The sequence below is a fragment of the Hyperoodon ampullatus genome (genome assembly GCF_949752795.1).
Source record: "Hyperoodon ampullatus genome assembly, chromosome: 9".
Classification (NCBI taxonomy): Eukaryota; Metazoa; Chordata; class Mammalia; order Artiodactyla; family Ziphiidae; genus Hyperoodon; species Hyperoodon ampullatus.
Window position 1 is genome coordinate 12,062,484 of NC_136922.1, and position 26,206 is coordinate 12,088,689.

The 26,206-nt window shown below is 41.9% G+C and overlaps 1 protein-coding gene across 1 annotated transcript in view; it reads right to left on the bottom strand.

Moving 5' to 3' along the window:
- RELN (reelin) overlaps positions 1-21,461 on the bottom strand; it is a gene marked incomplete at both ends in the record, with an annotated part of 529,938 nt that extends 508,477 nt beyond the window's left edge. The window contains one exon of the mRNA XM_079711605.1: positions 21,236-21,461. Coding sequence (XP_079567731.1) covers positions 21,236-21,461 — 226 coding nt within the window. The remainder of the gene's footprint in view (positions 1-21,235) is intronic.
- Positions 21,462-26,206: the final 4,745 nt, after the last annotated feature.

Here is a 26,206-nt window from a genome sequence, read left to right on the forward strand (position 1 = left end):
TAAATGTTTCAGACATTACATGAAATTTCTAAAAATCTTATATGTTCTGGTATAATGTTATAAGTCATAATTCTAGTTATTACTTTAAAATGTGTATCTCAGAAATAACTAAATTTCCTTGTCAATTGCTTTATTGTGAACTTTCATCCAATCTTTAACCATGGTCATTTTTAAGTCTTTTGTCATTTACAGACAGTTCTGGGTGTACTCTGATGCTTTTGCAAAAATGTTCCTATAAAAGGGGTTCATCTTCAAGGAATTCATGGAAAAGACTCTGACAAGTATAGGTTTCTGGTAACTGACTATACTGCTGAACTGAATGAATAAGCATTTTCAGAACTCTAATGGAAAACTGATGAATTCATAAAAGTGCTAACAAAAGATCAAGATGAAAAAAAAATTAATTACATGGGAGTGAGTGAACTGATGAGGATGATTATAATTTTTGTGACTTTCTGTTTGAATAATAAAAAAAAAAGAAATCAGGGACAGTGGCTACCTTTGAGGGAGTTGTGCCTGGAAAAGAAACATGAGAGGAACTTTTGTGTTCCTGGCAATGTTTTGTTTCTTGATCTAGATGTGAAATGCACTGTTCATTTTATGAATTTGCAGTGAGTTGTACACCTATGCTAACTTCTCTGTTCTATATTATTTGTCATTAAAAAGCTAAAGAAATGAAAAAAAAAGGAAGGAAATCCCAACATATGCTAGAAAACAGATGAAACTGAAAGACATGCTAAGTGAAATAAGCCAGGCACAAAAAGACAAATACCATATGATTCCATTTATATGAGGTACCTAGAGTAGTCACATTCCTAGAGACAGAAAGTAGAATAGCAGTTGCCACTGGGGACAGTGTGGGGTGGAATGGCAGATGACTGTTTAATGGGTACAGAGTTTCAGTTTTGAAGGATGAAAAAATATTCTGGAGCTGGACGGTAGTGATGGTTGCACAACCATGTGAATGTACTTAAAGCCACTAAACTGTACACTTAAAACTATTAAAAATGTTAAATGTTATGTATATTTTACCATAATTTAAAAAGTATTTTAAAAAAAAGAATCTACGTCTGCCATTTTACAGTGGAGAATTTGGATAATAAAGTTGTGAAAAGAAAAGATTTTGAGAGAAATTCTTTTTTTTTTTTTTTTGGTAAATTATCAGGCTGTTGCCTGGGGCACTAGAGCAGGCAAAGTCTTAGATTTGCGATGAGTGGGCACTGGACTGAGGATATATGGACAAAGTAGAATGCAGATTATTTGCGTTTGGACAGTAGTCATGAATAAAAATATGAAAAATAAGTCTCTATGCTAAGTTAAACAGGACAGGTTTGTATGATTTTAGGTGAAAGGAGGTCAGTCCTATCTCCCGTTTGTCCTCAGTCACACAGTGCACTCATCAGAGGGCACTGATTCTTTTTCTAGTTAATTAATTATATAATTTTTATTGGAGTATAGCTGATTTACCATGTTGTGTTAGTTTCAGGTGTACAGCAAAGAGAGTCGGTTATACATATACATATATCCACTCTTTTTAAGATTCTTTTCCCATATAGGCCCTTACAGAGTATTGAATAGAGTTCCCTGTGCTATACAATAGGTCCTTATTGGTTATCTATTTTATATATAGTAGGGCATTGATTCTTGTGTGATCAACAGAGCCACGGGATTTTCCAACAGGGTTTTACATTAAATTTCTATGTTTTAGGACATAATTTTGCTCATGTTATCTCCTAACATTCTATATGCAATATATGTCGTGCTACCCACTGTTTGTTACTTGTTACTGATTTCTGTCATCATTTCATCTAACCTAAATGTTTATATAAGTGAAGAAAAGAAGCTCTATAATATGGGAATGAAATGAGGGAACCTCTACCTGAGGAATGATATGTGTTTCTTAGAAACTATGTGTGTTCATAGAATTTCTAGGTACTAACAACTTAGTAAGTTTCCTGAGTTTGACTTTGATGACCATATTGAAATCCATAATCTTATCAGTACTTATCATTCTTTTTTCCCCCTTAATTTATCAAAGTGGCATAAAATCACAATTCTAGTGCCAACTGTATTTTGACTTTTTTAAAGGCTGGTACAAACAAGATTTTTTTAGAAATGCAAAAAAAAAAAAAGGGGGGGAGGGAAATTAAGTACAGCTGACCCTTGAACCACAAGGGGTTAGGGGCACAGACTCTCCACTCAGTCGAAAATCCACGTATAACTTTATAGTTGGTCTGCTATATCCATGGTTCTGTATCCGCAGATTCAACCAGCCTCCGAACACGTGGTACTGCAGTATGTATTTACTGAAAAAACTCCACACACAAGTGGACCCATGCAGTTCAAACCCATGTTGTAGAAGAGTCAACTTTGTATTTGTGTACATCCATTGAACACTATATAGCCACCAAACAAAGATGAAGCTCTGCATTTATCGCATAATACTGAAAACACAAGCTGAGTGAAAAAAAAGCTGACTGCTAGGTATAATTTGATCCCATTTGTGTCTGGATGTACATACCCAGACAAAACACATGATTGCTTACAAGTAAGAGTTTCGATTTAGAGGTTAGTTTCCTCTCTCACACTGGAAGGGCTCGGTCCTGAGGACCATATCAAAGAGGATTTCATTGGCTCACACACTCAACTTTCTAAATTTTCCCACTGAGTAATCCCTAGAATTACAGGGCAAAGAGGTACAGTACTATCCCACTGAAACGCACTGACAGGACTGAAATGCAGGTGAGGTATGGGCAGATCCCATGTCACAACTGCTGGCATCAGACACCTGACTTCTGTTTAGAATAGAGGGGCCAGTCAGCCGTTGAGGACTCCTGATGTTTGACACCACGAGATTTAGGAAAAGAAAAGGCCATGATGAGAGGCAGCATCACTGTCAGACAGAGGCTTACAGAAAAAGGGTAAAATGAAGTTTGAGAGGAACAGGAGTCGCTTGAGAGCTAAATTAGAAAGAACAAGAAACTTACACACTTTGCATTTCATATGTGTTCACTTTCTGGCTTATTAATATTTTCTTGGATAAAAAAGGTAGCTGCTTCACATACTGCTAATGTATGTAGGCATAAGATAATATATATGTGGTACAAGATTAGATAGAAGTGCTTTACTAGTGGCACTCAAAAAAGGTACCATCAGCAAAAGAGTAAATTCATGATGTCAGCAATTTCTCTGATCCAGTGGTGGCTCACAACTGAGAATATGAGAATCCCAAAAAGAATTCTATGCAGGAGAGTGAACTAAACTCTGCTGAAAAAAGCAAATGTCCCCTGAAGGCTTAAGTAAAGGCATCTGGCATTTGCACTCAACCACCGCAGTCAGTGGCAATAATTCAATCCATATGGTACATGGGACAGCTTTTTCAAGAGCATTTTGAATAGTGGCTAAGACAAAGCGGGTAATGGCAGAAGGTTGCTGTATCAACAGAGAGTGCCTTTGTGGTTCTAGGGGAGCCACTTGCTCCACAAGAAAAGAAACATAAACAAATGAGATCAATGCACTAACAATGCATGGAGTTATGATAATCCACAATTTAAAATAAGATAGAGAAAATATTTATGTAAATATTTATCTCATCTTTAAGTAGGAAAAGACTCCCCAAGCACAAAACTAGTATGAGAGAACAAAAATACACCTGTTTTCATAAATTTACTAACATAATCTGCATATAAAAATTCATGGCCTGCCAATGCAGGGGACACGGGTTCGTGCCCCGGTCCGGGAAGATCCCACATGCCGCGGAGCGGCTGGGCCCGTGAGCCATGGCCGCTGAGCCTGTGCGTCCAGAGCCCGTGCTCCGCAACGGGAGAGGCCACAACAGTGAGAGGCCCGCGTAATGCAAAAAAAAAAAAAAAAAAATTCATGAAAACCTGAGGGAAAGAATTTTGCCAAATTTGGAAAGATGTATAAAGATATTCACTATAGTGTTTATAACATTGAAAACAAAATGTAAATGACAAAAATGTCAAACATTTACAACTTTATAAATTATGCTGTAGCCATTCAATAGAGTATTATGCAGCTCTTAAAATTATATTTTTTTGAAAAATATCAATAAAATGAGCACATAATGTTAAGAGAAAAAAAGATTATAAATCCTTGTTTTGTAAATATAGATCTATTTACTCTCAGGAAAAAAATATCAGCAAGTGTGCGACAATAATAATACCTAACATTATTTTCTGTGCCAGGCACTGTGTTGCTCTTTATAAGCACTGTCTCATTAAAGTTTCATAACAAACCCATGAGCCAGGTACTATCATCACTGCTATTTTTCAGAAGGGAAAACCGAGACACGGAGAGGTGAGGTCACTTGCTCAAGGCCACGTAGCTTGAAAATGCAAAGTCCAGAAACCAACCCAGCTTGTGTGCTGTTCGCCACCACAAATCCCTAAGAGCTAAGTCTCCTCTGATTTCAAAGGCTTATAAATTAAAGTATCCATGTATGTTAGAAATAGAGTTGGGAAAAGAATTTTCAATCTTATCTATAAGAGGAGCAGTTCTCACAACTCCTGGAAACGTTCATGTTGAAATCCATAAGTACGGAACCTCTGATGCTGTCAACTTACAAGGTATCAGTAAATAAAATATAATGAAGAGCCAGAATTCTCAGCTGCTGTTCCCTTCATATATTCATCACTGCCCAAATAGATTTCTCTTAAAAGATGAAATCTTTTAAGAGAAATCCTTTGTTTCCTCTTTTGTGTTTTCTCTAACGTTGGTACATATCTGTTGAGTACGGAGCCAAGCTATTTCGGTCTCTGTTCTTCCCATTATTTATTCCCATTCAGATGAAAATTTAAATGCAAACTATATACCCATTCATCAAAATTGCTTCAAATTTATTTATGGTACAGCACAGAGGAGCTTCTGGGAATAAGAGCTTCAAGTCTATTATAGTTTCTATTAATAATTCTAGTCACTAATTGCTATGAGAACTTTTCTGGATATGCTAACATATAGTTAAAGCAAAGCCAATCCAACAGACTACTATAAATAAAGTTGCATAGTCTCACAAAAGTCATGAGAATTTTGTAAGTTTGGAGGGTGGGAAAGTAGAAACACAGTTTTTAGATTTTTTTAAACATTGTTATCATGGATTCAAAAGGCCAAATTGTACTCACAAACATATCTTTATAAATTATCTTCTTGATTGCTTTAATTATTTTGGAATATCACTTTCACATAACAATTTTAAATATAACTGAGATGAGACAGGATTCTCAAGTGCTGTTTTTGCTCACTGATTCATTAAATCAAAATGTTTAATTAAAGTGCCTGCTATGTGCCATGCACTATCCTAGGCACTGGAAATAGAGCAGCAAACAAAAAACAGACAAAAATCCCTGCCTTGTGGAACTTAAAGGCATTATGCTGATGGTCCCAGAAAGCAAATGAGGTAAAGAGTAAACTATATAGATGATGATAACACCTATGAAGGAAAACAAAGCAGTCCATGGGGATACGGAATACTGGGGAGAAGAGAGGACAAAGCTTTAAGAGTGTGGACAGGGAAGAACTCATTGAAAAGGGGACATCTGAAGACACACCTGAATCAGGAAGGGAGGGAGCATGGGGCTACCTGGGGAACAGCATGCTAAAAAGGGGAACAGAAAGTGCAAAGGTTCTGAGATGGGACTGAGCCCCACATGTGTTTGAAGAACAAAAAAGAGGCCCTCATGATTTCAGTGGAAGAGTAAGAGGAAAGTAGGAAGGTATGAGGTCAGAAAAGTAACAGAGGAGGCAGGTGCTATGGGGCCTTAAAGGCCACACCAAGTACTTTCTCTTCTTCTTAAGGAGAAGAGGAGCAACATCAAGGATGGATAGAATTACAGAAGATTTTATTGTTCAAATTCAGGCAGACCAGAATTGGGACAACAGAGGCAGACCAGCGCTGCTCCAGGCAACTTGGTGGATTGGATGGTTGTCCTAGGTATGGAGCAGAGAGTTGGTTTTAACCGAATCACTCCAGCTGCTGTGTTAGGACTAGAATGAAGGTGACAAGCACTGAAGCAGGAGAAGTGGTCAGGAGCCTGCTGTAATCCACGTGAGAGAGGGTGGTGGCACTGGCAGATTCTGGGTGTGTTTTAATGTAAAGCCAGCTTGACTTAGGGATGGAATGGATGTGGGATGCTAGTGAAAGAAGGTCTGGGGACTGAACAACGGTAAGGACTCAGTTGGCAATAATGGAGTTGAGGAGACTCGAGTAGGGGCTACTTTGGGGGTGGCAGGGTGAGGGAAACAAGCAGCTCATTTGTGGGTATATTCAGTGTGAGATGCCAACGGACATCCAAGTGGAGATGCTGAGTGGAGAGTAAGACGCAGGAGTTCAGGGAGTTGTGAGAGAGTCACCAACATGTAGACTGGCACTTAAGGCATCAGAATGGCTGGCATCCCTAGGGAGACAGGGCAAATGAAAAAGAGAAAAGGAGAAAGGACAGAGCCCTGGGTGCCCCGACACCACAGAGTCAAGGAGGAGAAGAAGAAAGAGCAAAGGAGGACTGAGAGAAGCATTCTGACATCTTCCTAGTGAATACCGGGATGGTTTGTCTACAGTGATGCATGAATGCAGAGACATGTACTCACTAATTTACCTCTGATATTCCCTTGCAGGTCACTGAATGTTAAGATCCCTCGGCGTTTGAGGTGAAGAGAAAAGTATACACATCGCAGTGAATATGGGTGTCTTGTACAAGGATAGGCAATCTGTGCAGCTTTGAGAAGAGAATCAGATGCTTTCACAAAAACACAAGAGCATGATAAGTCACTGTGAGGTTGGATCTAGATGCGTAACAAAAAGATAATTCTGCCCTCTGCCCCTCGCTCCCCAAAACATCGCTAAAATCTTCACATCGGATGAAGGGTGCTATAGTACCCCAGAGAGCACTGCTTCTCCACATGGCCTGTGCTGTCAATACCTCGCTATCCCAGAGGTCATTTCACACCTTTTTTTTCCTTAAACGTATATCGTGAAGATTGTGGCGCTCATCTGTGGTTTCTGCCTGCCTCACACCCATTCTCCCTTCTTTGGGGTACCAACAGCTCCATTTTCCTTCAGAGAGAGATACCCCTCTGACCTCAACATCCATCTCATGGGATGGCCATACCCCAGGTCGGCCAATGAGACTTGTGGTCCCAGGAATTAGAAGTCAGTGACACAAGAAAGGAAAGGAGCTGGAGAGGATTCATCCAAACTTTGGGGCCAGAAAAGCTGAAAATCAGAAAAAAAGCCAGAAAGTTTTAAAAAGTCAGAAAATCATGGTTCTTACCACCACGATTCCTTTAGCAGTTGACCACTCCCTGCTCCTTGATACACTATTATCATTTCTAAATCTAATGTTTGGATTTTCCTTCCATTCTGCATGTTAACCCACCTCTTATTAATGAATTGCTTTAGCCCAAGTTAGCCAGAACCGGTTTCTGTGGCTGGCAGCCAGGGTACCCTGGCACACCTGCCACTCTCCAAACTGTACAGCTCTGTGGCAGCTCACAATAAAACGCATAAATCTTCAAGTGGATCCATTTCTCAACGTAAGTAAAAATAAAGGTTTAGAGGCTATTGTAAGCAAAATAAAAGCTTAAGAAATTGTCTTATTTGGTAATATTCCAATAACCATCTTAAATTCTGGTTGTAAATCTTTCTTTTACTGACAAATCTTTCTAAGGAGAAACATTCTTTTTATTCACTGGAAATGCTTATTTGTCTTTAACTAATCAAATAGACTTCTTTGTTTACCAGTTTTTTCTACAGGATGACTATCAAGCATGTACCTCACTCCAGATATCCTACTCTTAATTTATATTTTTTTTTTTTTTTTTTTTGTGGTACGCGGGCCTCTCACTGTTGTGGCCTCTCCAGTTGCGGAGCACAGGCTCTGGACGCGCACGGGCCCAGCCGCCCCGCGGCATGTGGGATCTTCCCAGACCGGGGCACGAACCCATGTCCCCTGCATCGGCAGGCGGACTCTCAACCACTGCGCCACCAGGGAAGCCCCAGATATCCTACTCTTTTATGTTTGCAGAGACTCCGTGTTTCTCATTATGTTGTAGAAACACACAGGAACCACTGGCATAGCTGGGACAGGACAAACTCTTCTAAGCCGTGCAAAAATCATTCAGCAGGGCTTCTCTGGTGGCGCAGTGGTTGAGAGTCCGCCTGCCGATGCAGGGGACACGGGTTCATGCCCCGGTCCGGGAAGATCCCACATGCCGCGGAGTGGCTGGGCCCGTGAGCCATGTCCGCTGGGCCTGCGTGTCCGGAGCCTGTGCTCCACAGCGGGAGAGGCCACAGCAGTGAGAGGCCACAACAGTGAGAGGCCCGCGTACCGCAAAAAAAAAAAAAAATCATTCAGCAATGCGGGTCAAATCAATGAGTATTACTTTAACAACTGTGAAGCGCTTGATCTCCAGAGCATCTTCATTTTACTTCAATGAATACAGATAGGTATCCCTTGGGTACTCATTAGTGATACCAATTTTGAATTTTAATTTATTGTAGTTTTCTATATGTTTAAAATATTTCACAATTTATTTGGGATTGAAGTGTCTGCCTCACAGTTTCTGTTAAAACGCTGAAATAAAGCACTCATATTTGAGAGAAATAGTCTCAATAGTTTAATACCTGCATCAAGTCAGATCACCCCATAAGCCGCCTCTTGGTTTCCTACACCACCCTGGAGGCTCACAGATTTGCCATTAGAGCTACAGCTAGGCACAGCTCACAGGCGAATGCTAAAGGGAGAGGTGATCTGGTGTGTCCAGCCTGAGGAAAGAAATGATCTCTATGTGGACATTCTCTACAGTTTTTGATAATAGCTTTTGAAGGCTACTGTCCTTTTGTTAACGTCCAATGAAGCAAATTTTTCTCTCCTAGTGAAAGCATAGGCCTCCTTCAGGCCCTTTGAGACCCTCCGTGGGTTCCGTAACAGGAAGCTCCTACCCTGAATCTGTCCTCCACCCTCTGTTTTATTTTCACCAGGGGCCTCTTTTAGCTTCCACCAGGGGTCAGTGGCTCTCAGTTCAGATCTGATGTCAAACTCTGGGATAAACTATAACGGTGACAAATCAGGAAACATTGGTATTACTAACGTAATTCACGTTGCCACCTCACCTGGATGCCAGAAAACCTATGCCTGACCTTTGCCCTCCTTGGCAGGAGGTGAATTAATTTGGGAACAAGGGCAGGAGAGGATGCTTAGCCCTTTTCTTCTCATTCAAATAAGCTCAACAGAAAGTGATTTTTGTAAGTCTGATCCACGTCTGAAAAATAACCCTACAAAGGCGAGTACAAAACAAACGTTATCCCACTGGTGTCACTATCACTGTGAGAACAGACCTCTGATGAGCGAGGTCAGACACTGCAGGATGATCTGGCTTGTCACCAGGAGTTTCACCGTGTACCCCATCACTCAATTGCACAGGCTCTACCTGCCGACAGATAACACTCACAGGAATTTCCTAAAGAAAGAAATACATTACAAATAGATGAACGTCAATGAAAATCTTTTTAAATGTCTCTTTGCTTAAATTATAGTTCTCCCCTTGTATTCATGTCCTTCTCAAGTTCTATTAGTGAGTCAAAGAACAAATTTCCTATTTACTTGAAAATCTTCATTAAAATTACATTCATCAAAATGTTAAAAACAAATCTGAGCAAAATTTGCAAATCACTTTCTTATATTTGTATTTGTGGTGATACTTTGAAAGCATGTTAACTCTTTTAGGTCAACAGTATACTAAATGATATCTTTGCTTTGTGCTTCATCTGGAAGGCGATGTCTAGTCAAGAAATATTTAGGACTGTACAATTCTGGCCTCGTTTGGCATTGATATCATCCTTCTGGTTTGATTTTGCAATCTTTATTTTATTTATTTATTTATTTATTTTTTGCGGTACGCAGGCCTCTCACTGTTGTGGCCTCTCCCATTGCAGAGCACAGGCTCCGGACGCGCAGGCTCAGCGGCCATGGCTCACGGGCCCTGCCGCTCCGCGGCATGTGGGATCTTCCCGGACCGGGGCACGAACCCATGTCCCCTGCATCGGCAGGCGGACTCTCAACCACTGCGCCACCAGGGAAGCCCTGCAGTCTTTATTTTAAATAACGAAATTAGCTTTTATTTTTCCTTATTTTCTCTTTCTTCAAATGTCTTTTGTTATTTCTTATTACTATTCCTTTCTTGAAATAATTGTCATTTCTAAAAAGAAATGCATACCAGTTAAAAGTATGGATTCTGGAGCAATATGGACTGAGAGCACTCCTGCATGATAGCTTTATGATCCTGGGCAAAATACCTTTCTGTGACTTAGTTTCTACATCCACAAACAAAAAGAGGATAATACTACCTACCTCATGAGGTTCTTGTGAGAATTACATGAATCAATATATGTAAAGCATATAGATCAATACCTGACACATAATAAGTGCTACTTTAGAGTTTGCTATTGTTAATGTTGTTGTTATTAATTTATTCCTAAGTTCTTGAGTTACCCTTCTAAAAAAATTGTTGATTGTATCAGTGCTTGGAATGGGAATGTAAACCCACTTTTCTAAAAATGCCTAAAACCAACTAATGTTCTTACCTTCCTCCATCACCATCACTGGACCTATAACATTTTTTTGCAGGATGAGGATGCAGGAAGTGTTTACATGAGAAAAGGAAGTAAGAAAAGATCTGGAACCATGATCATAGGATATTTCAACATTCATAACAAAGGTGGCCTAAACAAAAAGATTACATGTTCCTGAAGGTAAAGCTGAGATGCCTGTTTCCTCTGTCGATATGCAGCAAGCAAAAGAAATGACATTATTGGATTTGGTCCTAGAGGCTGAGCCAGACATAACAAACAAGGTTAAGGTCGGGGCAGAGCTCACATTCACAACCATGTCACACATCTAAGTATTTTAAGTGTCAACAGGATTTACATATGGTGATACTGCATTTTAGAGAGATAGGACTGACAGGAAACAAAGTTCATAAACAAACTCACTAGCATAAATTGTCAGTTATAAGAAACTCCAGAAATTGGAGGTCAGGCACAGGTTACCTTCTCAAAACATTACTAAAAAGTTAATATAAAATGCACTATTTTTGGGCTCCCCCAGTGACGCAGTGGTTGAGAGTCCGCCTGCCGATGCAGGGGACACGGGTTCGTGTCCCGGTCCGGGAGGATCCCACATGCCGCGGAGCGCCTGGGCCCATGGGCCATGGCCGCTGAGCCTGCGCGTCCGGAGCCTGTGCTCCGCAACGGGAGAGGCCACAACAGTGAGAGGCCCGCATACAGCAAAAAAAAATAATAATAATAAAATGCACTATTTTTGCCACCTGCATAAGTAGCACATCTTGAAGGATATTCTGAAAATATATTATCAAAGAGTCTTAGAAAATATCTTAGCTCCATCAAGGTGACCAAAAGCAATTCTATGGGAGAATCAGAGCTTGATACAAGAACTGTGACTGACCTAAAAGAGAATGTAAACTGAGTCATTTGTGTGTTCAGAAGAAATGATTAGGATTGCACTCAGCTGTAAATAACAAGAACCTGACTGATTTTTCTCATGATATGAGAAGTCCAGAAGAGGTATTCCAGGGCTGATAACAGCCGCTCGAAGGTATAAATAAAGACCCAGCCTCCTTCAGAACTCCTGGTCCACCATCCTTAGCATGGGACCATTATCCTCAAGGTCACAAGATGGTTGTACCACACCCTGCCTAGAAGAAATGGGTAAGGGCAGAGCAAAAAGTATTTGCCGAGTCCTTTTAAAAATCATCTTTATTAATTAAAAAAAAATCTTTCTAAAGACTCTACCCGGTAGACGTCCACTGCATCTCACTAAATTACATGGCAGGGGAGCCTTGGAGGTGAGCTTTTTTTTTTTTTTTTTTTTGTGGTACGTGGGCCTCTCACTGCTGTGGCCTCTCCCATTGTGGAGCACAGGCTCTGGATGCGCAGGCTCAGCGGCCATGGCTCATGGGCCCAGCCGCTCCGCTGCATGTGGGATCTTCCCGGACCGGGACACGAACCCGTGTCCCCCACGTCAGCAGGCGGACACTCAACCACTGCGCCACCAGGGAAGCCCGGAGGTAAGCATTTTTAACTAGACACATAGCTGTTCTCAAAATCAGTTAGTAAGAAAGGGCATTTTAGTAATCACTGGGTAGACAACAAGCAATGCATGCCACATAATGAGGCATTATAGAATCTAGAAAGAGGACAGTGTTCCTCCAGTACAATCTACGGAAAATGCCAACCAGCCCAGCTGACTTGGATTGGATGGAGAAGCTTTCCTAGGTGCTGGAATATGCCACTGAGGTTATCTAACTCCATGCTGCCAAACAGCCTACTAATAGTCATTTGCCCACCCATATAAACTTTGATACAGTGGACAGAATACACTGGTCAGCCAATGCCTTTATCCTGACAAGGATATGTTTTATTGTAAATGAACTAGCCTTCTACTTCACCACCTAACCATGTGTGGATTTGTTTCCTCAGTCAGCCCCTGAAGGGTGAACTATGGGTTCACTATTAAAATCAATTTCTCTCATTTCTAGTTTTGTTGAAACAGTTTTGTATTTTATTTTATTTTTCTATTTATTTATTTTTTTTGCGGTATGCGGGACTCTCACTGTTGTGGCCTCTCCCGTTGCAGAGCACAGGCTCTGGACGTGCAGGCTCAGCGGCCATGGCTCACAAGCACAGCCGCTCCGCGGCACGTGGGATCTTCCCAGACCGGGGCACGAACCCATGTCCCCTGCATCGGCAGGCGGACTCTCAACCACTGCGCCACCAGGGAAGCCCCAGTTTTGTATTTTAAAAGTATTTTACATGGGGTTGTAGACACATATATTGTAGGATTTAACAAAATATATTAAACTGATGTTATTTACTTATCTTGGCATCTTTCCTAGACTACCACCTAAATACACAAAGTTTGGTTGTTATCATGGCCATCAACTAAGGAAACATACTCAATTTAGAAACAGGAAGGTCTGACTTCGGAACTGGCTAAGTTAATAAAAGTTTTGGTTAGACTAGAACTACACTAATCAACTGCTTACTTCTAGGCAAGTCATATCTATTTTGGCTGGGAAACACTTTCTGATCATACATATTTGGTGACAAGGTGACTTTTTTTTTTTTTTTTACTTTTGTGACCCTCCTTAATATACTCAGTTTGGAATTTCCCTTGAAGTGGGCCACATGTTGACAAGGCACAAAATGAACAGGCACGGGTAAAGAGCTCCTATCTGTATATCCAATGCTTCAAATATCCTTATCTAATGCTGGGTGACTGTACCAGATGATAATAACTACTATCTAATATATGCATTACCTTGTTTAATAATTGCAACCCCCAAATACGGATACTATTATTTCTACATTAGAAACGAGGAAACTGAGGCTAGGAGAGGGTAGGTAACTTGCTGAAAGCACACAACTAATAAGTGGCGGAGAAAGGATATAAGCATGGGTCTCTCTGCAGTCAAAGCTTGAACTCTTCCCACTACATCACTGTGCCTCCCTAGACTTTCTTTTTAGTATAAGTCTGAGCTCTCAGCCAAGGAATCTTTGAATTTTTGAGCTGGAATAGACATTAGAGTTCACAGGTACAAAACAGTAAAATAGGTCTTATTGAAGAAAGACTGTGGAACTTACCCCAGAGCAACACACCTCCCTTCTTGACTCCCAATCTAGTGTTCATACCAAGTCCCCCCACCCCCTTTTTGACCTGTTAAGTGCCAGCTACCTAAAAAGGTGGCATCACTATTTCATAGCTATGCAACTGTTACGAGTCTTGGCAAAGAGACCAGCAAGTAAAGGAGATAACTTGAGGTGACTGTGGCGATGACAGAGACAGCCCTCATCCATTTACTAGAAGAGTCTCTATGCACTCAAGCATTCAAGACATCTCAAAATTGAGCTGCCTTTTAGATTCAAGCTAATTCAGTGTGCATTTTTCTAAATTCTACAACTCTCCCTCATGGTGTATATATGTGCTTCCATGCACAGACTTCTGATTCTGCAGTTTGACCCCATAGCTGGCAGTAAGTAGCTAACTCAGAATTAAACAGCTACTGGCTTGAAAGTTCTTCTAAGAGATTTTAGAGTATAGGAAGAAAAGCCTACTTTCCCACCAGGAATAACTAACCCATGATTTTTAAAAAGGGCACGTGCATGTCACAGAAAGATAACAGTAATTTTTTGAGAGAAATACAAATGCCTACTCACCCACTTTTATTATTGTAAACATCCAATCAGTACAATATATACTAACTATATAATATATACATATATATACACCAATATTTTTCATGTTATAGTTAGAGGGAAAAACGGGTAGAGCTGGTGATAGGAAACCTGAAGAGAAGAAAGAAAAAGAGAAAGAACTGAAGGAGCAAAGGAATCAAGTTGTGAAGCAGAAAAGAGGAAGGAAGAGGAGAGGGAAGACAAGGCCCTGTGACATGGAGGAAAGGAGCAAAAGAAGAAGGAAAATGAGAAAATTTAGGAGGCAGAGAGGGGCCATGGGAGAAAGAAGGTGAGATACAGTTGTAATGAGATAGGGGCAGATCAGGAAAGGCAGAGAGAGACGATTCTGAGGTGAGGGTAGCACTTAATGGTAAACTATTATCACTCCTTCTTCATGTAACTTGGTATGTGGGCACCGGCGTACATCAATAACCAGGGCTATTCGAAACACTCATGAGTTCCCCTATAGTTTCAAAGAATCCTTTAATCAATAAAATTTAATTTACTTTGCTTTCCAAACAAAGTTTTATGTTTCTAAGGAAAGCTAAATTAGTATTAAAAGATAACCTGGGGGCTTCCCTGGTGGCGCAGTGGTTGAGAGTCCGCCTGCCGACGCGGGGGACACAGGTTCGTGCCCTGGTCCGGGAAGATCCCACATGCCGCGGAGCGGCTGGGCCCGTGAGCCATGGCCGCTGAGCCTGCGCGTCCGGAGCCTGTGCTCCGCAACGGGAGAGGCCACAACAGTGAGAGGCCCGCGCACCGCAAAAAAAAAAAAAAAAAAAAAGGTAACCTGGGTTTTCAATGTTTACTCCAGAACCTCAGAGCTCCTATACCTATCTCTTTGTGGCATTCAAAAGCTATCTAATTGGGCTTCCCTGGTGGCGCAGTGGTTAGGAGTCCTCCTGCCGATGCAGGGGTCACGGGTTCGTGCCCCAGTCCGGGAAGATCCCACGTGCCGCGGAGCGGCTGGGCCCGTGAGCCATGGCCGCTGAGCCTGCGCGTCCGGATCCTGTGCTCCGCAACGGGAGAGGCCACAAGAGTGAGAGGCCCGTGTACCGCAAAAAAAAAAAAAAGCTATCTAATTACCATAGCTTTGTTTTCTTGAATGATTAGAGCTGCCTTAAGCCACAAATCAACATCTGTACATGTGTAGTGACCCTTCTGCACACCCCCAAATCCAATTGCTACACTTAGCTCCTACAGGAAATCAAATAAAGAAGGAAAAAAATGTGTGTAGTTTTAGAGAAGCACACGTGTTTCTCTAAAATAATTGGTATCCTGTAGGCACAGCATTCAACCCTTCAGAAGCTCTGCCTTCAATGAGATTGGCATGGCAGGTGACCGTGGCGAAAATTACTCTCTCAGCCACACAACTGACACCTAAGTGAGATTACCTCATGTGGAATTTCCTGAGAGCCAAGAATATTTTTTTTAAACACACCATTCTTGTGTTTGAACAGTCATTATGAAATCTTCATATTTGAAAATTCAATTCCAAGTTCTGAAAATGTGTTTTTAATACTTCTTTGTTTAAGGTTGATAAGATTGAAATTATACAGTTTGGTTATTTTATTCAATATAAGTAACTCTAAAATCGGTGGGGTAGGGGTGAGGTGGATTAATCACCCAAATTATTCTTGAAGCCAAAATATTTAGATAAATGAATTTTCCTTTTCATATGTGTGTTATGTCATTACCCAGACATAGTTTAAAGCCCTACGTGAACATGTCCATTCTAACCAAATGCACTGAGTGTAGGGCTATCCATTTTTTCTATTTCCATACGGCATAAAGAACTTTTCAAAAAAGAAAGAACTTTAAAAAAAAAAGGAAGAACTTTATATTTTTGTGTGAGAATATATACAAGATTTTTTTTAAATGCCAATGTTCAAAAAGCACCAGTAGCTCAATTTATTTATGCTTATCTAATGTAAAGGCTATCTGAAATATATTTCAAATATATATGTATCAACAACTATTTGTGAAGATTAAAGACATAATAAATAACTGTCAAAGTATCATTTGAAGTCATCGGAGGAACAATTATGGCTTAATATGCAACATATCCTAAATAACTGATAATGTAAGGTTCCCAGATCATCTATAGAGTTGACCAATTCCAGAGAGGGAAAAAAATAAATCAAAGATAGGTTTTAGATATTGTCTTTTGAATGAAACTAATTTATGAAAAAATGTGAAAGTCAATAGTACTGACTTTAAAGTCTTGTGAAAATATCTATCACTCACTTTTAAAGATGAAAAGACAAATTTATTGGAATAAGATGGTTCTGTAAAAAATATACTTGTATGATTACAATGATACAACTTTCTTATTTTACTCTTTAACATTTTTAATGAAATTTTAAAAAATAGTTTAAAATAAAGATTCATAAAAATTGGAGGAAAATATTCTAATTAAATAATTTCTAGTAATGTAGTGCTATGACTGAAGTAAGAATACCTGCCTAGGTTAGATGTTTCCAATTATGATTCTAAAGATCTGATTTTTTTAGTGTATGACTGGAATTGAAACTCACACAGGGAATATATATTAAAGCAATATTTATATGATTTAAGAAATAATCTGAACCACATCAGTAAAATATGTTTGAAATAAATTGTAGAGAGTGAGACGAAATATAAGACAAGTAGAGAAAAATGCTTTAAATGTTCAATTTTCAAAGTCATATGCAAGCAGGACACAGGTGCAGTTCACTTATAAACTGCATTTGACAAATGATTTTGGGTTTAAACATGCTGATTCCAGAATCAGAGACATATAAAAAACAAATATCCACTCACCTAATCAACAAGCCAGTTAGTTACCTTAACAATAGCAGATAACTTTAATTCAAATTTTTTTAAAAAATCATTCCTTTGAAAGGAATTTAATCTAGAGTATATTACCAAAAATAATGTCTTATACTTGAAAAGTCATTATATTGCAACTGCCTTTGAACGGTGATTTTTAATTAGCAACCAGTTGATTCCAGAACACATGTATGTATAATAGGAATAGTGGAAATTCTTACAACAAAATACTATTAATACTTTATCCTGATTATATCTTTTTTAGGTAAACATTCTGTTTTAGCAGTTCAAATTGATTTCCCCACCCACCCCACAATAGGATTAAATAAATAATAGAATGAAAATGTAGCACAAAAGGACTACCAATAGTGATATTGGATTTACAAAATACAATCAAATCCCCTTTTTAAAGCACCATGCTTTATTAACAATTCAGTTCTGCTTAAGACAATTTTTTTTCTCTCAATCAATATTTTAGAGCATATTTTTCACTGTAATGGAACATTTCCCCCACCTTATGCCACCTTAATAATGGGGATTCTCGTCTTTTTAGAAATTCAGATAAATTGTCTCACCAAAGCTCAAGCACTTTCCACAGACTCATTTACTTATGCTTGGCTTTCACAGATAATGTTTTCCCTTATGTCTGACCTCTCCTTTTTGATGGTGACTGAATAAAGCCCATCTTGTGAGTAGGTAGGTCCTCATTACAGGATTTCAGGGTTATCTAAAAGTCTTTCTATCTCAAAATATATTATCTGCCTGCTCAGTGATGCCAAAATTCTTTTAAACAAAAAGGGAAAAACATCTTTCCATAGTTGTAATTAAGATTGTGGGAGAATATAACATTGACAAGTCACAGTCACTACAGATTGGTTGGGGGAGGAGTTTTAAACAAAAGCCTGAGGAGTGGGGGTGAGGAAGAGGGATTATCAGGGGAAAGGGAAGGTGTGGACATCAACTCGACCTTTGCATGTTTCACAATACTGCCCCAGTCCTTAGGAGAAGGAGCAGTGAACAGCCAGGTATGGCTGGGAAAGAGAAAGGGCTACCTGACTGGACCATCTGGGTTTCCATTTCCTATTTTCCCATCATTTGCAACTTTCTACCCTCCCCCCCCAAAAAAACAGGGCCTGGAAATCATGTTGTGGAAATTGACCATATTTTGGGATTTGTGCAAAAGAGGGAAATTCTAGGAAAAAAATGTTCTGACCCTGAGACTTTTCTAATTCAACATGATATATATATACATATACATATATATAACCTCTTATTGCTGAGCTTCTAAACTGCATTGTACTCATCATGCAAAGACACCATAGTTCATTGTGACCAACGATGTCATCTCAAGAAAGTCATAGACAACAGATTTAAAAAGCTATAGGAAGATGACAACAGAGGTACCAAGTGAACGAGTGATGAGAACTAGCAAAAGTAACCATGCACTGTTTACAGAGTTGCCAAAACTGCAAACAGATGGATATACTACTTAACACTGGAAATATCTGACAATTCTGTAGACACACAAATTTCAAATTCTTTTGTATTATATTTTTGTTGCTTTTTTTTCCAAAAGATTTTCAATAAAAATCTCTAAATAAATATGACACAGAGACCCATGATATTGAACTCTGACATCTGCCTCTCCATTTCATATTCTGTCTCACAACACAAGTCTCAGAGGGCAGCTGACACAGCCTGGCCTACAATCATGTTCTGTGTTAGGTACCACTGTACATCTCAATGCATTCCTTTAGGTAAAAAAGTTAACAGCCATTAGCTGCACCCAAAAACCATTCTCTCAAATGCTGACTTCAATGTAAATCATAGATAAGACTGAGTTTTCCTAACATAAGTGTTACATTTTAGAGATTTGGAAGATTACAGATAAAGTCTCAAGCTAATATTTTACATATTTCTTGGTTTTAAAAAATTTTGGCTGAATAACCTCCTACTTTGGTCTCCTATAAAATGAGCTAACTACCAAAGTATATTAGGTTAAGTTTTCCTATCAACTGTTCAATTCTTAAATAGATGTTACATAATTAATTTGTAACATTAATTTCCAAAAGTCTAAAAGAAAAGGAGACACATGTAAGCACCGTTTCATTTTTAAACATTTCTTCTACCTGTAGAAAATTTTACAAGGAAAAACTCTTACTGAAGGCCTATAGCTACAGCCAGTTTCAAAATCTAAATATTTGACAAAACAGGTAACAGGAATTTAAAATCTTACAATAACCATTCTCAAAGTTGACAATAATAATAATTCGATCTTCTTAAACTTACATAATAAAATTTCTCTACCTTTTCTGGTGATAGAAGAGGTAGAAATTGAGACTTTCCCACACAATATGCAACTTGAAGTATCACACTGTATTCTTACTCTCTATCATTCTTTCCTTTCTGACTTAGGATGCGATTATGGTCAGTCTTAGGCTGACTTATACTTGCTAGCTTTATAGCAAAAGCAAAGGCTATGTCATATTTTGGTATTTTTAAGTTTTCTAAGCTGGCACCTTACAAAGGATATGGAAAACGCGGGGTGGGGGGGAAGGCTACGTGTTATCACAGGTCTTCCATCACAACCTGACAATCACACCTTTTAGCCCAGCCTTGACTCACTTACCTACCACTCTCACTTAGAGCTAATAACGGGCAAGCACCTTTACTAAAGGTCACACTAAGTGACAAGCTCAATCAATCAGTCTTTGGGTGAGGTCTGGGTTGCCATCATATTGGCTGGTCCTTCTCAAAAGATTCTCACGAACTCAGAAAAACACCAGACCGTTCTTGGAAAGAGAATACAATAAGCATTTTAAAAGAAGGGGCTAGTTACAGAAATTTAATATTCCAAAGTCTAAAATTCCAACCGAATTAGACTCCTGCTATACAGACAAGGTTGACACCATGCCACAAGAAAGTTGTAAAAGCACTACTTACAATCTCTAGAAAGCATTTATTTAGGCTAAACATTTTAAAGCAGATAGGAAGGGCTTTTTAAATAGAAAATTTAAGGATTCTTATCATTTTTATATCCATGTTTATCTGAAATGCCAGCTGCTCCGTGGATTATCTCCTGCTATACCAATAACTGTTAGCCTACAAGAGATGGAAACCATAACAGGAAATCACTAGACGATAGTTGGGTATCAGTATTTTTGCCTTGAAATTCTAATTAAACAGTGCCTGTCACCGCTTTAAAAAAGCTCCATAGAAGTGAAATATTCAGGAGTTCCAGCGGAAGTAATAGAAAATAGACCATATCTTACTTTCCCACATACTCGATTTACTAGCTTCAAATATCAAAAACGCACGCACTACAGAAAATTCTCTTGCTTGCACCTAAACTGTCCTTCTTCGATCATGTTTCATTTCGATGAAGGACTCCAGAATGATCCTTTTTTAAAAGGTACCTTTAAATTATAAGGAACTTCCAGTACCTACCTGGAAATTAAAGCTGCGCAGATTAAAGACATAGTTATTAAGAAACATCACAGAGATCATTCTAAAAACAAGGAGCAGGTTACAAGTAAGAGAGGACTCAGAAAAAAGCACCATTTCCTGACATTTTTAAAGCCACTTTTAAAAGAACAGAGCGCTGGAAGCGGCCGCTCCCTGTCAGGAGGGTTGTCTGACACTGAAGGAAACGAGAGGGACCCCTGGCTGGGGAGCAGCGAGAACTTTGCGGCGGGCCGGCGGGCGACGGCGCGGGGCGGCCGCGGGCCGGGGTGCGTCCATCTGTCATCAGCCGGTCCGCAAAGCCCAGCACCCCCCGGATGCCCTTCAGGGGGACCCGGGAGCAGGACAAAGGTCTGGAATCCAAGCACTCGGGTTAAGGAAACAAGATGCGCGTTTTCATTCAAGTGTCAGCTGCCAGAACCACGAGGGAGGAGGAAAGACCTCAAGAATTCTCTGGCGTTTCTCACCAGAACCGGCTCCTCACGGGGAGACGCGTGAGGGGAGTGTGTGGGGGGGGGAGGGGGGAATAAATCCCAACTCGCGACTCCATCCCCCGCTAACTTTGTTTTCTCTCCCTCCTCAGTGGTAATGTTGAGGTAAGGGTTGTCACGGTTCTTGGTTAAACGGCCCCTTGGAAGAAGGAAAGGGACACAAAGCTGCGCTGGGCGGCGAGCGCGGAGATGCTGTGGTACCTACCATGGTATTCTTGTCCCGGTACGTAGTAGGTGGGGTGGCCCGCAATGTGCAGGGAAATGAGCACCTCGCCTTGCTCCCCATCCCCTTCCAGCTCCCCGTGGTGGGTGCACAGGAAAAAGAAGGGAGAAAAGCGGGGGTAATAGCCCACCGCGGCGCGCACCCTCAGCGTCGCCCCCACAACCAGCGCCAGGAGGAAAGTCCGCGGCGCCCAGCCACTGCGCTCCATACCGCCGCTGCCGCCGCCGCGCGCCCCGAGCGCCGCTCTCTCATTCAGTTTTGGAGGCTCCGGGACGAAGGAGCCGCGTGGAGAGACGGTGAGAAGGCGGCAGAGGGAGCAGAGAGGGCTCGGGCGCGGAGCCCCGCCGAGAAGTTCCGCGGGAGACGGCAGCTCCCAAAGTTTCTTTGGGCCGCGGGAGCGCGGGGCCGGGCTGCGGACGCCGAGAGCGCGTCGGCCGGTGCCGCGGTGCGCCGCCCAGCCGCCGCCGCCGCCGCCGCTTGCGCGCGACGCCCCTCCGCCAGGCCTGGGAAAGCGTCCGGCCCACTCCACACCTTCTTAAAGCCCGGGGCGCGGATCGCCCCCGCCGCCGCCACACGTGCCCGGGCAGCTCCCCCGCCCCTGCGCGCCGCGCGGCGCGCGCCCGCCCGGCCCCCGCCCACTCGGGCTCGCTCGCCGCACCTCGCGCGGCGCAGGGCGCACGCCTCCGCGAGGCCCTGCGCCTGAGCCCAATTCTCACACTGAAGAGCAGATGAGGGATGCGAGTCGGTCGGGTTGGGGGAGGGGGCTCGGGGCCAAGAGGTACGCGAATCTGCAGGGCGCGACTTAAACGCCTCGGAGAGAGAGAGAGAGAAGGAGACCCTACCGCCCAGCTGTCCGGAGGAGCAAAAGGAGACGACAGTCCCTTTTGCCCCTCAGATTTCCCTCCTTTTTCCTGAGAGGAGGCGAGGGGGAAGTAGAGGGGCGGTGGGGACGGGAGCGGGCGCCGGCTTCTTTGTCTGCGCCGGCTGCGCCCCGCGCCCCTCGGGGCTCGCCCGCCTCGGAGCCCCCGGCGGCCCGCACTTGTTCCGGGGATCCGCCCGCGGCCCCGAAACGCGACGGGCCCCTGCGCTTCTTTCCCACCCAGGCCTCGAGTCTCTCCCGCTGGCCCCCGCCCGGCTCCTCGCCGCAGCGACCGAGCCTCATCTGTAGCCGGATTTAAAATGAGATTAAGCGAAAGTAGAATTGGCAGCCTCCAGTGGTGCCTGGAAATGGTGATTTGTGCTGCTCGGGTGTGGGGAATTGTGTGGCGGGAAGGGCTGGCGGAGCTGAGCCCCGACAGGCGCTCTTCGCTGGACTGTTCTATTATTCATTGCTGCTGGGTTCTTCAGGCGGAGATGGTTGTAATTTTTTAAATCGGTGTTTATTTCCTTTAAATGTCAGCTACGACCAATGTCCCTGAAATGGGGGGAGGGGAAAACGTCTGGAGAGATGCTGGCAGCGGTGATTGAAGTGGGTGGTAATGAGCTGCTGCACAGGAGGCTGCGGGGAAGAGAAATAAAAAGCACGTTTCTAACCGAGGACGGCTGGCAGGAGCCCTGCGGCATCCGGAGATGGGGGAGCGGGGTTGCCAGGTTTTAATGCCTCTCCCCACCCATCCTTGGCTTGCCACCAAGTCCAGATAAACCCGCACGTACAGAAATGAGTAGATTATAAAATTGGAAGGGATGGTGTCCTTGCCTGCATTGGGGGCACGGGGCGGGGGAGGGGGACGGGGGGAGTGCGAAAAGACAAGGGAGTCTTTGCAAGGGGAGACCTCTGTAGTCACTTCGTTGCAAAAGGAAGAGCCTGGTTGTTTTCCTCTTACCCAGGCCGAGTTCAGACAGGTAGAAGGGCCACTTCTAGCTGCCTTCAGGTTTCCCTTCATTCAAAATCCGCCAGGGCTCAACTGTTGTATATATTTGATGTTAACAATCGTTACCGCTGCAGCTCTGTGCTGGTGCAGGCTTTGGGCCGTAGGTAAGTCATCTCATTTAATCCTCACAACACCCGGAGAGGCAAATGTGACCCCCATTTCAAAAGCGAGGAAACAGTCAGTAACAAAGGCTGGATGCGAGGCAGTCTGGCTGCTGGCTACAAAGGCTCTCACCGGGACCTGCCTTGCAACCATCCAGGGCAACCCTAGCTAGACTAGGGGAAGCCACCACCACCACCTTTTCCCCGCAGGCAGGCGATGCTGCCTCAATTACAAGACACTCGCCGGCAGCTGGCAAGGCTGTTACCACCTCTTCCTGTCCCGTTATGTGACTAAAACCTAAGACAAAATGAATCACTTCTAGAAAGAATCCAAAACTACTGAACATTTTTAGCTAACACTTTTTAAATGTTTACTATATGCCAAGTACTGTCCTAAGTGTTTTACATATATTAACTCCTTTAATCCTCATAACCCTATGGGGAAATTACTGTTAATAGTACATTTTACATACGAAGAAACTGAAGCACAGAGAGGTCAAGTAACATGTCCAAGGTCACACAGCTGTAATTGTGAGAGAGCTGTGACTTTGTCTTATTCCAGAGTCCCTGCACTTAACCATGGCAAACTGCTGTAAGGAATGAATGCCTATTGATGCTGTTAGAGGGATGGGATGAGAATTATTCTTTAATCAGTGTTGGATTACCTCATTTAATTCTTACATTGGCCTGTGAAGTAGGTACAATTATCCTCATTTTTTAGAAGGTAAAGTTGAGATTCATACAAGTTAAATAATTTGTCAAGGGCACTCCATAAGAAGAGGAGCCTGGGATCAAATCTGGCCATGCTTGATCCCAAGGTCGCTGCTTTAAATAAACCGTAAAGTAAAGCAGTAAAGCACTGATACTTGGTCCAGGTCACAATTGCACTTAATTCCCAGAAGGTCCCCAGTTCCCAGGAGGTCCCCCTCTTTTCACTCTGTAAGAAATATTCTCTTGTGAATCTCTCACCATGGCTTTCTTGACATTCAATTTATGTGACCAAGTTTATTTTCCAATCTTCCCCTTTTTTGTGCTTTCTTAACTTTTACAGCATGACTTCGCTATGTGCATTTGGGTGACTTTTATACTCTGAACTACGCAGGCTCGAATCTGTGACTACAGCCCTGTGGTTGTTCATTAACAGGCATAGAGACTGTTTAAATAATGCCTTGAGTCATGTTGAGCTGCTTAAGAAGAGGGTAAGTGCTTGTACACTCCACTTAGCAGTCCTTTGGACTAGCATGTGTACCTGTGCCCTTACAGTAATAGAAGCCCAAGTTCACACATGTCTGATACCTTCTTCAGGGAATCCAGTTCAACTAATTATTATTAATACTTTTTAATAATCTTTTATATTTTTAAATTTTATTTATTTATTTATTATTTATTTTTGGTTGCATTGGGTCTTTGTTGCTGTGCGTGGGCTTTCTCTAGTTGCAGTGAGCTGGGGCTGCTCTTCGTTGTGGTGCGCAGTCTCCTCATTGCAGTGGCTTCTCTTGTTGCGGAGCACGGGCTCTAGGCCCACAGGCTCATTAGTTGTGGCTCGTGGGCTCTAGAGCGCAGGCTCAGTAGTTGTGGCGCATGGGCTTAGTTGCTCTGCAGCATGTGGGATTTTCCTCGACCAGGGCTCGAACCTATTTCCCCTGCATTGGCAGGCAGGTTCTTAACCACTGTGCCACCGGGGAAGCCCAATAATCTTTTTTAAAATGAAGGAAAATTACACAACATGGATATAGAAGCACCTTGAACATGGGGAACAGCATCTTCCTAGTGAGCAGTTCACTCTAAGTCCCACAGTAACGTGGCAAACTGGGTTACAATTCAAAACTTCCAATTCCCAGCTCGTGTGCTAACCCTTAGATCTTACTTCTGTTTACTGAGCCATAATAAACATCTTGAGGAATATTTGTCTGGTCCACAAAATCTACAAACCTTTGAACTAATGGAAAAATAGAGACATACTCTTCAAGAAAATTTGGTTTACATCCAAAAAAATCTGCAAAAAAATAGAAGGTGATGTCAGGGTGAAAATGAGTGAATCTGTGGGAAAGGGAGTTTAAAATGGGGTAAGATCCCTTTTTAATTAAAAGAGCTTTGGAGAAGCAATTAGTCTACCAAAAAATTACGTTTAAGCATCCAGACTATAAATTCACTTCTTGCTGATGAGTAGAAATTACTGACCAGCATTTGAATAATCTTAACACAATGGAAATTAAATTATATACTATGAGATCCACAACTTTCAAATCATTGGAAGATGATGACTCTAAATGAAACACAAAAAAGCCGTTAAATTACATTTTAAAGTTGTAAGCATTCATTCACTGTCTGACTTCACTGATTTTTTGAATCAAAGTATCAAATGTTTTGGTGTGTATGAGAAAATGAATCTCTACTCTTATTTACCATGTAAAAGTCAAATAAAAAGTACATAAATATGGAGATGGTGAAATCAGTCAACTCTATAGGCTCCAAAATGGTAATAAAAGGTCAAATAAAAGAAAACCCTTCTTTATTTTTTTTTTTTTTTTTTTTTTTTTTTTGCGGTACGCGGGCCTCTCACTGTTGTGGCCTCTCCCATTGCGGAGCACAGGCTCCGGACGCGCAGGCTCAGCGGCCATGGCTCACGGGCCCAGCCGCTCCACGGCACGTGGGATCCTCCCGGACCGGGGCATGAACCCGTGTCCCCTGCATCGGCAGGCGGACTCTCAACCACTGCGCCACCAGGGAAGCCCAGAAAACCCTTCTTTAGATAGCAGTTAGTAAGCTTATAAAACCTACTACCCATAAGATGTACAATCTGAAGGAACTGAGGCTCTTAAGTTAAAACAAAACAAAACAAAAACAAAACAAAAAAGTGAACTAAGTCTTTAGGGAATGAAACCACTTGGAAAGGTGGGATATTTGAGGATTGGCTCTGATATGCGTCTTGCCAGAACAAGTTACTTAATGTACCCCAAATTAAAATACTAAATAATTAA